The sequence below is a fragment of the Neolamprologus multifasciatus genome, chromosome 10 (assembly GCF_963576455.1).
Source record: "Neolamprologus multifasciatus chromosome 10, fNeoMul1.2, whole genome shotgun sequence".
Taxonomy (NCBI): domain Eukaryota; kingdom Metazoa; phylum Chordata; class Actinopteri; order Cichliformes; family Cichlidae; genus Neolamprologus; species Neolamprologus multifasciatus.
Window position 1 is genome coordinate 17,064,035 of NC_140448.1, and position 15,135 is coordinate 17,079,169.

Here is a 15,135-nt window from a genome sequence, read left to right on the forward strand (position 1 = left end):
AAGTTAAGTGCACTGTTGCATAACCAGGCATATTACACACAACCAAAGCTCAAGCTGTGCAATCAGACAAAGAATGGCCTGACTTTGTTCAAAGCTCTAAACTAATCATCAAGTTCTCGCCAGCTCTGAGACAGACTGAATGAATGTTTGGCCTCTTAAACACACACACACACAGACACACACACAAACAGTTGTGGTACATTAATGAAAGCTGCATTCATCTATCAGAATGATTGTTTTTATGCACGTTTTGTCTGCTGTTATCTCAAAAGGACTTCTAGACAGACTCTCGGGCACAAACAATAAGAGCAGACACCAGTGCAAGCTTATTACATTTCATTAGTATGTCAGGTGAAGCACGGCTTGTTGGGAGCTGCAGGATTGAGTCACCAGCCCCGTTCATCTTTCCCTCTCATCTTCACTCCTTCCACCCTCCCTCTCTCTCTCTCTTTTTTGTTGTTGCTTTTTACCTCTCTCATCCCTGTTTGCCTTTTTCTCTCCTCCCTTGTGAAAACATTCATTTGAATTCACATTCAAGCAACAAGGCGCAGCTCACATATGTACACCGCGAGACACTCCACAGAGCTCAGATTTCATCGTGTTCATTCATACTGCACTGAGATGCAGATTAAGTGACGATCTAGAAAACACCAAGCAATCAAACGATGAGCTATTATTACACAAACAACTCCCGACCACGGCGAACGCATCTGAGGTGCTGCAGACATGCACAAGCTCAAAAAAAAGGGCAGGGGATGAGTTACAGGGTGTGTTAAACTACTTAAAGAGAGGACTAGAAGAAGACAGAAACTTTTGCTGTCTTACCAGATGCAGGCGACTTGCTGCGCAGCGATTGGACAACAGTTCTGGGGGAGCCTCGGTTCAAAGAGCCTGACATCCTCCCATAGATCAATGATTTCATCATACGACACTCTGCAAGCACAAAGAGAGGACAGATAGAGGTGTTCAGGGACTGTTTAGCAAATATTAATTCACTCACCTTTATGTATTCATCCAGTGCGCTGAAATCCAAAATGTATAAGCTGTAGAAATTCAAATCCTAAGGAGGTAGCAGCTTTTTTACCTTCTTGCAGCACTAAGGATTTCATGCTCAAATAAACTGACATTAGGTGTGCGACACTGTAACATGACACTGTGGTTTGTGGCACAGAAACAGCCTTAATATTACACCATCAGAGCACTCGAACAACACGACAGCTCTGTCAGACTGAAATGACAAGTTTATGGATTTTAAGCCAGCTACTGTTTTAATATTGTTTTTGAGTGAGTCTAACCTTTAGCCATGCAAGAGAACAGCAAACCACTAATGTATCGGCACACTTGTAATTGGTTTTACCTTCAGGTCCCCCTGCAAAAACGAGCCCTGACCTTCAGTGGGCTCGTTTTCCAAACGCAATTATTGTGGTGCTTCAGAAGTGACAGCTATGACTCACGGAGGTCTTACAGACACACACACACACACACAGTGCTAGTAAATGAGCCATGTGATGGTATTAAAACACACGCTCCGTGTCGGCTCCATCCCCAAAACTTTACTCCTCCACTGTTCATTAACCCAGCCCCATTATAGCTCATTGCCATTATAGACCAGTGGGAAAGAGAAATTGTACAGCTTGCCCCGCACATGTCTGTGTGCGTGTGTGTGTGCGTGTGTGTATGTGCTTTTGCCTGCGAGTGCATGCGTGCGTGCCTATGAGAGCCTGGCTGTGTGTCTGTCTGTATTTGCATTTGCTTGTGTGGCAGACGTTTGTGGCCCAGTGATTAATGTACAATACCGAGTGTTAACATGATGACAGTGTGCCAGAGCTGAGGCAGAGGCGATAATTATAGCGATGCTGAGAGGAGGCGAAGTTGTCTGCAGCTCTGACTCCAGATGTCTCTCTGTTACGCTGTCTGTTTCGTTTGTCGCTCTCCATTCCTGTCTGTCTATTTCTGCCTCTTGCTCTCCTCTTGCTGTCTGCCAGCGCATGATGAGGTGTCTATAAAACATTAGATATGGCTGTGTTTTAATCACTGTTTTTGGGGTGGAAATGTGGTTCAGACGAATTCTCTGGATAAAAATCGACCTATGTAGAAGAATCTGTGTAACGTTTTTAATGGTGTTGATTGTGCCCAAACTTTCATAAAGGACATTTGGGGTGTTTAGAGACCATTACCATACTACCCCTCAATGGTCACATGAGAGCATTTAATTGAGAAATTAAACAAAGGATCCTACGTGGGTAAAAGCTGAATGTATACTCTTATCTTTGGTATCTTTGGGGTAGATTTTCTTATAGTAATCTGATATTCACAGTATTTACATGAGGACCTTTCATACGAGACTAGTGGAAACATTTTGGATACGAAGAAGATGTTCCCTATAAATGTAAGAGATTGCACCCTTTAGCACTGTTTGGTTTTAATACAAGTTAAATGAAACTGAAGTTTAATAAATATTGGATGTAGTTGGGGATGGAGCAAGGAGTAGTCTGATTACAACAATTATCACAACAATCTGTTAGAATACAGATAATGTTACATCTGGCTATTTGCAACTAGAAGTGTTGCATTTAAATGCATTTGGCACACATTCTTGGGAAATACTGGGAGTGATCAGGGGACAGTTGATATACGGTACCATGTATTGAGCCATTACTAATTTGGTTTAGTTTTCCAGGCTTTCTCAAGGTCTTTCAAAGTTTTTCTTTGGACATTGGTTGCTTTATCACTGCTCATTTTCAGTCTAGTTCTTGTACCGGACCATTCTCACAGGAATGTTTTTATTCATTAACTATTAAGCCACTTAACACTGACCCATGAATCATTCAGGCTTAAAAAATGCACAAAACACAAGGAATGACCAGTGTTGTGTCCACACGTAACGGATAACACAGAATCTATTTTAAATAGTATCTTTAGCCACTTTGTTACTAAGAGCCAGAACAAAACACATTATTTGTTCCAATTTCTTTAGATGAGTCTATGAAAAATAATACAGATAACAGTTTGACAGACTTAAAATAGTATTTTTGTACCAACAACATCTGTCCCTTCAGTTAATAAATCTAATGTTCACTGAAGTCTCATCAGAAATGGTCTCAATGGAAGTGTACCTGTTAAGAAGCCATTCTCAAGGAAGATAAATAGAGAACAAAGACTTATGGATGCCAAATTACACAAGAACTGTACGGAAAATTAGTGACAACAGGTCTAATGCGAAAGATCCCAAACACACTCCCGCTGCCGTAAAGCACACCTGAATAGAAAAACACACAAACTCTATATCAATCATGGATTGGCCTCTCCAGAGCCTGAACCTTAATATTACTGAAGCAGCGTGACATCATCTTGACAGAAAACAGAAAAAAAGGAAGCTTTGAACATCCTTCAAGAAGCCTGGAGAACTATTCCTGAAGACTACTTAAAGCAAGATGGTTTGCCTAAGAGCATTCAGGCTGTGTACAAGAATAAAGATGGGAATACCAAACACTGACTTTCAGGCTCATTAGATTTATACAACCCCAGTTCTTGCCTGTTATAATGTATTTGCACAAAGGCATCTTTGGACCTATTTCACCCTTTTCTAGCAAAATATAAACATGGGTGCCTGAAAACTTTCCTGAATTACGATTACATTACCAGGCCTTTATGTCCTTCACACATTAAATAGTCAACACAAGGTCAGAAATCAATCTGACTTGAATAAATCTTGAAGTTTAAAGGCAGTTTTAGGTGAAAGTTAGAGATGTACAGGGTTGAGTTTGACATATCTGGATTCTTCAAACACGTGTTTTCATTGGGGAGCTGTCTGACTAGTCTTCACTCAGTAGCATGACAGCAGCCTACGATACAGGCAGAGACACAAGAACAAGCAGCCCTGCAACCACTTCTGTGGTCCCCACAGAGCCCTTATTTCAACATCATTGAGACAAACTGGGAATACATGAAAAGAAACAGGAAAACAGGCAGCTGAACTCCACAGATTTACAGTGTATCGAAGAGGACTGGAGCTCTTTTAACAGCAGCTCAAAAACGGATTTGGAGGAAGCTTTGAGGTGGAAATGGCCCTATTGTATTCTTCCAGCAAGAAAATACAGCAAATCCTGATGTACTAGAAAATGTACTAATGTACACTACGAACTCTAAGAGCAAGGACGACAGTGGGCATGCTTGCTGTGCTGTTAGTGTGTTTTTTGTTCACACACAGTTGTAGCAAGCGTGGGCAGATAATTAAATTTTCATCACATGGATAAGAGGTGCTTCTTAGCTATAAGTGATTGGTTTAAAATGCTTATGGAGACGATCGTCAGTAATTAATTAAACATAGTCGAATCACAGGCTTATAAACCTTGCCGCATGAAGGAGAAAGTTTTGTTGTTATCATTCTCAAGACAGAGGAAGGTTACCAAAGGAAGACATAGCTAATGAAAGCAGGAAGGCACAATGTGCTCCAAATGAAAGAACAGTGAGGAGGAGTGAGGGGAAAAGGGAGACAAAAGAGGGTAGGGGGTGGAGGTTTGCAACCCAGGTGGGATGGATACCTGGGAAACAAATAAATTGAATAAACCTTTCAACAAAACCCAGTGCACACTCATTCATGTAGGAGACAGGAAGAGAGATGAAAGGGTAAGAATACAGATGAGCACTAAATGGCAGGAGTGAAGGGAAGGGGGAGAGAGACGGGCAGCAGCACACACAGATGGGTAAAGTGAGGACAGAACACGTCCTCAGTGGATAGCGGTGGGGAGACAGGCAGAAAAGAGGGAGAGGAACAATGGTAAAATAGGTTATACGGTGGTTTAAGTGCAGTGGACCGAGAGGAGAGGATGAAGTAGACTGCCTACAGCTGGGGTGTCGAACATGAGGCCCGGTGGCCAGAATGGGCCTGGCAAAAACTCCAATTTGGCCCATGCAATGGCTTTGGAAAAAATGTATGAGGACATAAATGTCGGTTATTGAACTGCTTTTAGTTTTACAGCCTTTCCTACATTTGTACACCAGTAAAAAAGTAATAGAAAAACAATTAAATGACAGAAAAGATCTTGTTTATTTTAGTGAGACAAATCGTACTGTGAATTAGCAAAACACTTCTGTGTTACAATTATTTCTTGCAACTTTAGCCCAAAGTGTCAGCAGCATTTCTTCATCATGAAGAGAAACAGACAGTTTTTATATGAAGATATCTCCAGGGTGAAATGTGTACTTAAATTTCTTTTACACTGACAGAAATGGGACTTTCACTGGTCAAAGTGGGCTGTTTGTGGCCCAAAATGTAAAATGTGTTGGACATCAAGCACAGGGTTGAACCAGGAAGATTACCGGTAATGTTTTTTTTATTTTAGTCACTGAAATGTTTTATGATGATGTGCATGTACTTAGCCCTTTATCACCCAAGTATCATACAGGACCCTGGACTTATTTTGTAATTTTGGCTGTAAAATGTCAAAATAATTGTCATCGTTCAGGAATCCTTTGAATTTTCTCTCTAGCCTAAAGTGGTTGAGGAGTTATGCTAATGAAGGAAGAGCTGTGTTCAGAAAGCAGTACCTTATGACAGCTCTGTGCTACCATGATACACCAAATATCTTCTATTCTTTCCAAAAGTATTTTCCTTTTGTCTCTAGCACAAATAGTAACTGTCACGCCCAGCAGGATCAGCATCCAGCTGATCTGAGGTTTTTTCTATCTTTCTCTCCAACTTCCACTCTCTCCTCTTCTCTATCGCCAGGGCAGAACTCATTGTGGGTTCACGCCCTTGGTGGGAGGAAACACCTGAGCTTAATCAGGGCGGTCAGCATTTAAGCCAGGAGGTGACTGCTGTTCTTAGCTGGATCATTGTCTGCCACACGTTAGTGAAAGTCAAGTCTACAGCAAAGCTAAGTCAAGTGTTTAAAAGTGAACTGTGTAACTATTCCTCGTCTCCCCGTCTACAGACCTCCTGGATTCCCTCCCCGTGTGATTCTTTGTGTCGAGTGTGGAAGAGTGAACCTGTGGCCGTGAGTGTGGAGAGTTGGAGAACGCGTGACTACCCCCTTGGATTTCCCCGGAGCCCCGTCCCTCACTTAATTGTATATAGCACTGCCCTGCACTTCCTGTAAATAGACAAGGTGGATTCTGTAAATAAATTATTGTGTACAGCTGATTCTGGAGTCCTGCGCTTGAGTTCTCCCCGTCGAACCGTAACAATAACAAAGTTGGGGTCATTTAAAGAGTGCTTATAAAATGACTAATGGTTTAAAAAAAAGATTTGGTTAATTTGATAGAAAATAGAAAGTAAGAAAGGGAGGGAAGAATAAAATAGGAAACGTGAGGATAGAAATGTAAGAGAAGGTATTTCTCACCACTTTCATCCAGCATCAAGTCATCTTGATAGCGGAACTTCTCTGGTCCACAAGCCACAAAGATGTCCTCGTCACCAAAGAAGTCCTGCAGGCATGACACCTGAAAAGATGGAAGAGCTCAGTTTTTGTAAGGTTGGATAAAGGCTCAATGTTTTATTCAGGAAAATGAGATTTTCTGACAACAGCAATTTGCTAACATGTTGTCAAATTTAGTCACATAGTCTACTTTAGTTACTTCTAAGCTGCTGATAGTGTTTGTATGTATACATTGCAAACTGCGAGAGCCACTCACATACTCTGCATTGTGCATGCTCACAACACTGGCTTCCTCTGCCTGTGCTCGGGTGAAGGGGCACATTCACTGAGCCCCAGGACTGTGAAGAACACCAGAGGTGTGTGCGTGCTGGTTTTGTTTGGTTCATTTTGTGTGCTCGCCAAACCTCTTTATAGACAGTCCATGTTCCCGACAAGTCCCCAAGCAGCAGCACTGTGCTGCTTCTGCACCTAATCAGTCTATCAGTAACTATAATGGGACCTTGCTGACTCACTAATTTGCTGATGCACCGTAGCTCATGCACCGGACATCCAGAGAAGCAAGTGGGGTTAAATGAAGGCCAGTACCTTATAAATGGTGGTGAATAACAAAGAGAAGGATGGATGAGGTAGACGGACCTACAGATAAAAGGACTCTGAAGGCGTCGCTGTCATTATTTGATGAGCTCCCTAATGTGCAGTTAAAACCAAAACCACAGATTTGGTTAACACCACAGTTAGTGTTGGATTATTTTTTAAGGCTTTCTACATAATGGATACCATTTCATTAAGACATGCGTAATAAACACATTGTTCACAAATCTTCAGCTGCAGCACAAGACAGATGTTATGTGCCTTTTTAATTTGTAAGATCACTGGTTCTCTACCAGGAAGAAACCTCAGCAATGGGCTGTTTATGATGACAAACAGGATGAAAAGCACACCACCGTTCATTTTTTTCCTATTTGATTTAGTCAACAGCTAATTCCATATCTGATCTAAACGCTGCGTGACTTGCTCAAATAACTTTAATTACACCCCACAGGCCAACCATCACATTTCAATTCCAAGACATCAATATTCCAAATGATATTTCTCCACTGGAAACGGTACAGTCAGAAAGGGATTTACTGGAAGACAATAGTTCATTCATCTAGTATGACAAATCTCCTACCAAAAACCTATTAGGAGCTATTATAGTTTAGGCTGCATGCAAGTGTAACACCGCCTGAAGTTAGCACACAAACACAAAGCTTCAGTTATTGCATTTTCATGGCAATTAGCATCCAAGAATCCATTTAGATTCCCATTAGCCACCAATCAGTGCCCCAAAAGAAAGTCACAAATGATGTAACAGCATTATCAGCAAAATGCCAAATAAACAGCAAAGAGGCCACTCTGTGTGTGCGTCTGTGTGTGTCAAGAAGGGAGTTGTCCTGCTTTACCCCCCGTAGACCCACAGATGAGCCAGCGGGGAGATAGAAAACAAGTTTAATCTCAGACACAGGCTCTCTGTGGAGTATGGATCACTTTCATTTAACTTTTTAAATTAAGGCTTGTGTGTGTCTGCGTATGTGTGCGTGTGTTGCGTGTGTGTGTGTGTGTCTGCGTGTGGAAATGATATTACTCCAGTTTCATAACAGAGTGCATATTGCTTTGTTCCCTGATGTCCCCTGATAGAGCTGGTGATTATTTCAGGGGCGAGCGGCTCAACTTCCTAACAAGATGGTGTGATACAGATGCCGGAAACATTTCCCAAGTGCGTCAGCGCTGACGACTTGGCCACTTCTATAAAGGTAACGTTTTTTAATTCGAGTATTTTTTCAAAGTGATATCAGATTTTGTGCTTACAGTACACTGAACACAACTTCTACTTTGAAAGCACAGCGATTACTGAAAAGTTTGTCACTGATAATGTTATTGGCTGCTTCAGGCTCAGGCAAACTTTGGTCTCACATACACTCGTGTTTAGTTGCAGCAAGCTGAATCTGTCACCTGTGATGCTCCAATGAACACATCTCTCATTGTCTTTACACAGCCTACATTACATCAGTCACTCTCTAATGACGCATGCTGCTTGGTCAATTAATTAATGAGCTGACTGAAAGAAAATGAATTGCCAATTGTTTAGATAATCAAACACAATTGTGACCTTGTTTTTGAGAGAGAGATGAGAGATGTTGAGCTTCTGACTCCTGATGATATCTTTGCATTTTTGAACTACTGATCTGACAGGGTGAAACAAATGTCAAAGATGCTTTGCTATAAGCTGAAGCAACTGGATGTAATGGCTTTCTTATGATAAACAAGGACAGGCGAGGTGGTGAGAGTGCTCACTTTGATGGGAACCCTTCAGTAGGTGTGTCAAGGTTACCTGACTGGTGAAGACAAGGTTAGGGTTTACCTACAAGCTCTCATTAATCATAGCCGTCTTGAGCTGCTCTCAGCTGCTGTGGCAGTGTCCCCTATCAGTTGTATGGGCTCAGTGGTTAACTTCTTGCAGCATGTGTGGTCGCAGCAAGCACTCTGACCACTGATGTCTGCAGGAAACCACAGGAGCCAGTTTCCCAAGTCAGTTGAGAGAAATAACCTCTCCAGAGTATCCCGGGTCTGCTCTGCATCCCCCTCCCAGCAGGACATGCCTGAAACATCTCATCTAGGAGGTGAAAAGGAGGTCTCCTAGCCAGATGCCCAAAGCACCTCATCTAACTCCAAGAGGCCCGCCAGGCACAGCCCAAAAGCACGACATGGACTTGCCATCCTATGGGCTCACCATATGCTATATTGTGTATTTCTCATTTACGTCCCTAAAAACAGGAAAAAAGTGCAACCACACAGATTTTGTCTCCAGGCGTATAACAGACAGCATACCATAAACCAGCACATGTGGCTCTCTCCTTTTTGCAAAAACTGCCAAACTGTCCTCGCCCTCTACCTTTTGCCCTCTTGTACTGCATGCAATTATAGTAATTATCATGCTAAGTCTCAGCACCTTTGCACTTTTTTTAACACAGAAAAATTACTTTAAATAAATATTTCTTTTGATGATTTTAGTTTAGTACAGCCTTGCATTTGCACAACTGTTTATTAATCAATATGAACGACTATATTTTTGTGTGTTCATCCATACCAGAGACTGTAGAAATGACTCTTATATATGCATTTTTATGCACAAACCTATGATCTCTAAAAAAAGATTTTCATTTTATTTATCTTTATTAGAGCTATTCTAACAATGTTTATGTTGTATACACTATATAAAAGAAAATGAGCCAACAATGCTCTCTGATTTGAGGAGCTACAACTGCAAAATGTTGAGTGCAAATATTGATCCATTTCATCTCTAATGGAAAGATTTTTCTTTTGACATCTAAGACTCTTCGTTTGAGCCTCATCGATTTAAAGCTTGGACTCTTTTGAAATCTGTGATCTTTATTGGCATGATGCACATCCTGTTGTTCCAATCAATTTGTGCAGGACTGGAGCAGAGGGCTCTAAATATCTGTATACATCTGCTGCTCTGAAGCAGTTAGATTGAGTCCTTAAGCCAGGACTGCTGCTATTTAACAAAGACCCTTGTTTGAAATTAGGATATTTGAAGCATATCAACCTGAGAACAACAAAAATACTGGGCAAACATGGAGGGGAAAAAGCACGCAGAGTGTAATAAGATAAATAAGCGAAAGAATGAGGATTCAGGGAAGATAAGGACGGGAAATAAGGACAAGTTTCATCTGGGGCAGCTAATGAGCAACACACAAACACAAACTGTCTACTGAGACTGGTGAGTAAAAGTATAGCTGCCATGGTGATGATGCCCTTAAGGCACTGTTGCATGGTTGATGCATGCCACTGACTGCAACAATGCGTACATGGTGTTAAGAGAGCTCCATCATTAATAATTTATCTACTATGAGTATGATTTGCTTATAGTATGATATGATCTGCTTCATTCACACAAATGCAGAAACACGCCCTTGCGGCACATGACCTGGTTAATGGTGAAAAAAAAGACGTTGAGAGAGGAAGAAGTGCTTTTCTGAAACACTCAGGAAGACGGATCAACTGATGATGAGGAGATGAGTGAGCTGGTAAAGGTGAAGAGAGCAAAAGGAAAAGAAAAGGAAAAGAAAACAATCAAAAAGAAAATCAGAGAGAGATTAAACCAAATCATCAAATCCCCTGAGTTAGAGAGGAAGCAAATAGGGGGGGGGGGGGGGGGGGGGGGGCAGCGGAGAAGATCTATTCCTGACTGCTGCTCCGAGCCCTTATCCGAGCCCAATGACAAAACAAGCCACTTTGATGTTTCTGATGCTCCCTTCTCCCAGAGAACCAGCACAGTTACACAACATCTACTGCTGCTAAAACAAGGCCGGGGTGAGAGAAACGGAGCACCGGAGGAAAAGACTCATCTAAATCTAATCTAATCTAAAACAGTGAGAGGAGAGCAGAGGAGTATGGAGATTTCATAATCTTCCCATCAGCTCAGCACCAGTAAGGGAAAAAATGTCAGCTTATTCTTTGCTGGGCCTTATGGCCCTGACCCTGAACTTCTTCCTTTACTGTCCACTGCTATCACACTTAACAGGGCAGTTTAATAGGTATCACTGTGTTTTATATAACAATGGGGGCAAAGTTTTGTTTATTTTCCACAATGGAAAAAAACAGTTAGAGAAAACCTTACAGAATAAGCCTCCAACTCCTGGTCAACGTGCATAAAACAACCAACAGTCCATTATGAAGCTGTTTTATGTCGCCACTACGCCATCTAGTGTAGAATCACCTAACTCCATGACGTGTCTGTTCCTCGCTCTTTCTTCTATTTGCTTTTCATTTTGTCTTTCAGCACAAATATAAATCATATTTGGGGAAACCTGCAGGTTTTGGTCTTACACGGTGTCGCAGCTAATGCAATGTCCAGAACATCAGACCAAAGGTGGATGAGAAACTGACGCAGGGAAATAACTGCCACCACACGGTGGCGCTGTTTAATAATCACAGGAAGAGGACACAGCCAATACAAAATCCCACAAATGAAAAAAGAAATTGACTCAATTTACCTGGAATCAAGAGAACTGAAGCACATAAATATAATGACAAAAGAACAACCTACAATTGAAATTAAACATATGCAAAAGTATTCACCTACATTCGCCTACCTAAAGCTTAAGTAGGACATCTGGGACTCAAAAGAACTTAAAAAAACCACATGAAAACAGTTTAAGTATGCAGATTAATCTACAGTGAGTCATAGCATCTATCCTGCTTTTTATAAGATCACACATAACATATGGCATATACGGTGTTAATGCTTATTTGGCAAGGAAAAATGCACACACACACACACATTTAAATCAAAGCATCTGTCTGGCTCTCACTTTCCATCCGCTCTCGTGAATCATATGCTGGTAGCAAATGATCAGTGACAACACTTCTCGCTCTGCTCATTTGGATCGCCTATTTATGTCCCTCTGTCTGATTTCAGGAGCTGACAGGTGGAAGACACACCTGTCAGCTCCTGTCACATTTTAGTGGGAATTTCTGACAGCCAATCATAGATAGAGACGATTATGTGTAACTACGTGAGGCTGCATGCAATTGGATTTACTACTAGGTAACAGGAGGTTGAAATTTGCTTAAATTTCACTTAGTTCGTACTCTTTATTTCACATCACTAGTCACTCAGTTTATATTGTTGGCTTTTGAACACATCAGCATAGGTGGGAGTTTGTGATTTTGATCATTCAATGACTTTTATGAACCAAAAATAATTCCAATTAATTAAAACAAAAATACAAATGAGTCTGTACCCTTCCTGCACCTCATTTTTGGGTACTTTTTAAAATGTTTTTTCTTTCTCTGATAACAAACTTAGTCAAACATATGGCTACAAATCCAGAATTTAAAAAAAGAAACAAGAGCAGAAGCAGAAGAAAAGACGATTCAACCACTAATCTTTTGCACCACAATAGACGGTGAGGTCAACATAATCCAGCCCACGGAAATGCCACGTCTCAGACTGAGGAGGAGCTGTCTGTGGTGCTGAATTGACCATAGCGAGCCAACAGGGCCTTTCACGCTGCTCTGAAAAAAACTTTTCTTGTAGGATATTGAAGATGGGAGGATAGACAGATGGAACTGACACAAATGTGGATATACAGAAACAACAAAGGGTAAAGTGTTTGTTTCTATCATTCAGAGCCTCTGATGTGAAGAAAAAAACCATGACACTGACTGACAAAGCTTTAATATTTAAGCAGCAATACAGCATCACCAAAAACATTCTCACATGAAACAACTAAAGCTAATTTCCTTATTCTTCTAATCACCTCCTAATGTCCTCGTAGACCCAGAGGAGACGCAGAGAAGTGCAGAGCCACCTGACTAAAGGACAGAGAGACAGTGATCTAACAGAGATCAGGACACTGTCCGTACCCTGATGGTGAATTTACACGTGACCTTCCGCTGATTTAATCAGCACAACGCGAAGAGCCCAGTTTCACCAGAAACTGAATGTGAACTGACAGAGAGGAGCGGGGAACAAGGGATGGCAGGAAGAACCGGGGGGGAAAGCAAACAGAAGAAACAAAAACAGCATTGATGTGGGGCCAATTAACTGCAGCAGGCTGAAAAACGCTGGTGTTACTGCGTTCACCTCAAACCAGAGCAGCAGACTGCCTGCCTGCCTGGCTGGATGCTTTGTTGCATAACAGCTTATGTAACTGCTTCTGGCCTCCACAGGGGGAAAGCAAACTTTGTGAAGCTGTTTGATGCACATCTTTCTAAATTTGACAGCATCTTCCTGTCATTCATTTGTGTAAAGATGTTTTTCCTCCTTCTTTCTCTTTCAAGCTACTGGTTTCAGCCAATAGTCGGAAACCGGTGCGCGTGCAGGAGCACGTGTGTGCGATGCATAAAATACGAATGTATGCTGAATTAATGAGCTAAAACAGGTTTTTAGAGCCTAAGTAAGCGGGTGCCTTGGGATCAATTAAGTGAGCAGTGAGGAAGCAGTCTAACTAACTGCTAAGCAGAACAAACTTGAGGGCTGAGATGGAATACTCTTTTCATGGCTGATTCACCTGCTGATCACGCTCTCAATTAATCCATAAAATGTAAATTCCATCATAATTTTTTCTGACAAATGCTTTGAAATGTCTTATTTTGCTCAACTAACAGAAGACAATAAAACCTGTGGCAAGGATTCAAAATCAGGTTAATTATTATACAAAATGAGGCTGGATAAGGATGTGGTCCCAATATGCTACTTGCAATAAACATAAACAAACATTTACCAATAAATCAAGAACAAATAAGTCGTCAGTCCACGTCTGACTGACTCAACCACAGCTAAACAAATCTTCCAATATGGCTTCCAATGAAAATGTAAATTCAGCCTTTTTTAACTGCAATAATAGAGGAAAGACAAACATGCACTACTCTATAATGCGTATACTTAAAGATGCCAACATGCAGATTAAACTCTGACCTTTTGAAGTTGATGCTGATAGACAGAAATAAAGAACAATGAGCAATAGTGCAGGCTCTGATGATGGTTTAAAAAACATTCATGACACCATTAAAAAAATGCATAATAATAAGTGTAGTGAGTTGTGCTGACTAGCCACTACTGCATTAAATACAACTCTTGGTCATAAAGGATGCAAAGATTTTGCTTCTGAAGGTTTGGTTCTGTTAGCCACACATTAACATTTATTTTTTGCGATTTTAAAACTTCTGAGGTGTTTATTAACAAAGCACGGCATTTTTGCCTTCCAGCTGGCCTGGATGAGCTTTGTTCAAATGAAATATATCTTCTGTCACATTAGACAAAATCTAATCTGACAGATGATATGTGTCAGTCCGACTCTTTAAGCAGCCAAAAGCATGAAGCTGGAATCCAATCTTTCAAATGCAGATTCATTTGAGGCAGATTAGAGAACGAGTGACTCAGGAAGTGAATGAGTCAGACTGTATATGTATATGCATGTGCATGTGCGTGTGTGTGTGTGTGATAAAGTTGTGGTGTGACTAAGTCCTGAACAGTCTGCCAGGGCTGGAAACGTCTGCCATCGATCCTAATTTGGCAGCAGATCCTCTAACTACAATAGGCTCCCCAATCTGCTACAGTCACTCTTCACTGGTGGACCAAGACACACACACACACACAGACTGGCTTACCAAACCAGAAAGAAACAGACAGACAGCCTGACAAAACAGCCTGTTTACACACAAAAACAGCAGTATAGTCTTAGCATTTCTGCTTGGGAATGCAAAACTACACTCCACAGTAACAAATTGACTATGTACTAGCAACAAATACACATATCCACACTGTGCTGAGTAACTGTGACTCAGCAGAACAGCAGAAGCAGATGGGGGCTCTGCTTCCCACGATCCTCATATACAGAAAAGGTGACATCATCAACATTAAATACATCCCGCAGCGAATAACAAGATCTAATGCTTTGCATATGAGCATAACATAATCGCTGTCCTTGCGTTCTGTAAGTATCACTAATGTAGCACCTTGTCTATAGTCACTGAGCTGGATTCAGACTCAGAGGGAGAAAGGAGACAGGCACAATTAAAACAATGAAAAACAAAACAAATATGGAGTAATGTGCAAAAAAAAAAAAAAAAGGAGGGTGGGTAGGGAGGGTGGGGGGTGCAGAAAGAGCAATGCCATATGTTGCAGCCTCTTGGATTTGGGGATGCATGTCGAGTGTGCTAATTAAATGAAGACTAGACAGCCATG

The 15,135-nt window shown here is 41.3% G+C and overlaps 1 protein-coding gene across 2 annotated transcripts in view; it reads right to left on the bottom strand.

Moving 5' to 3' along the window:
- The window catches only part of dclk1a (doublecortin-like kinase 1a), a 45,569-nt gene that overhangs the window by 23,333 nt on the left and 7,101 nt on the right, over positions 1-15,135 (bottom strand). For both annotated transcript variants that reach the window (XM_085174083.1, XM_085174084.1), the window contains 2 exons: positions 6,345-6,444; positions 826-933 (listed from right to left, as the gene is read on the bottom strand). In XM_085174083.1, the coding sequence (XP_085030209.1) occupies positions 826-933; positions 6,345-6,444 (208 nt within the window). The remainder of the gene's footprint in view (positions 1-825; positions 934-6,344; positions 6,445-15,135) is intronic.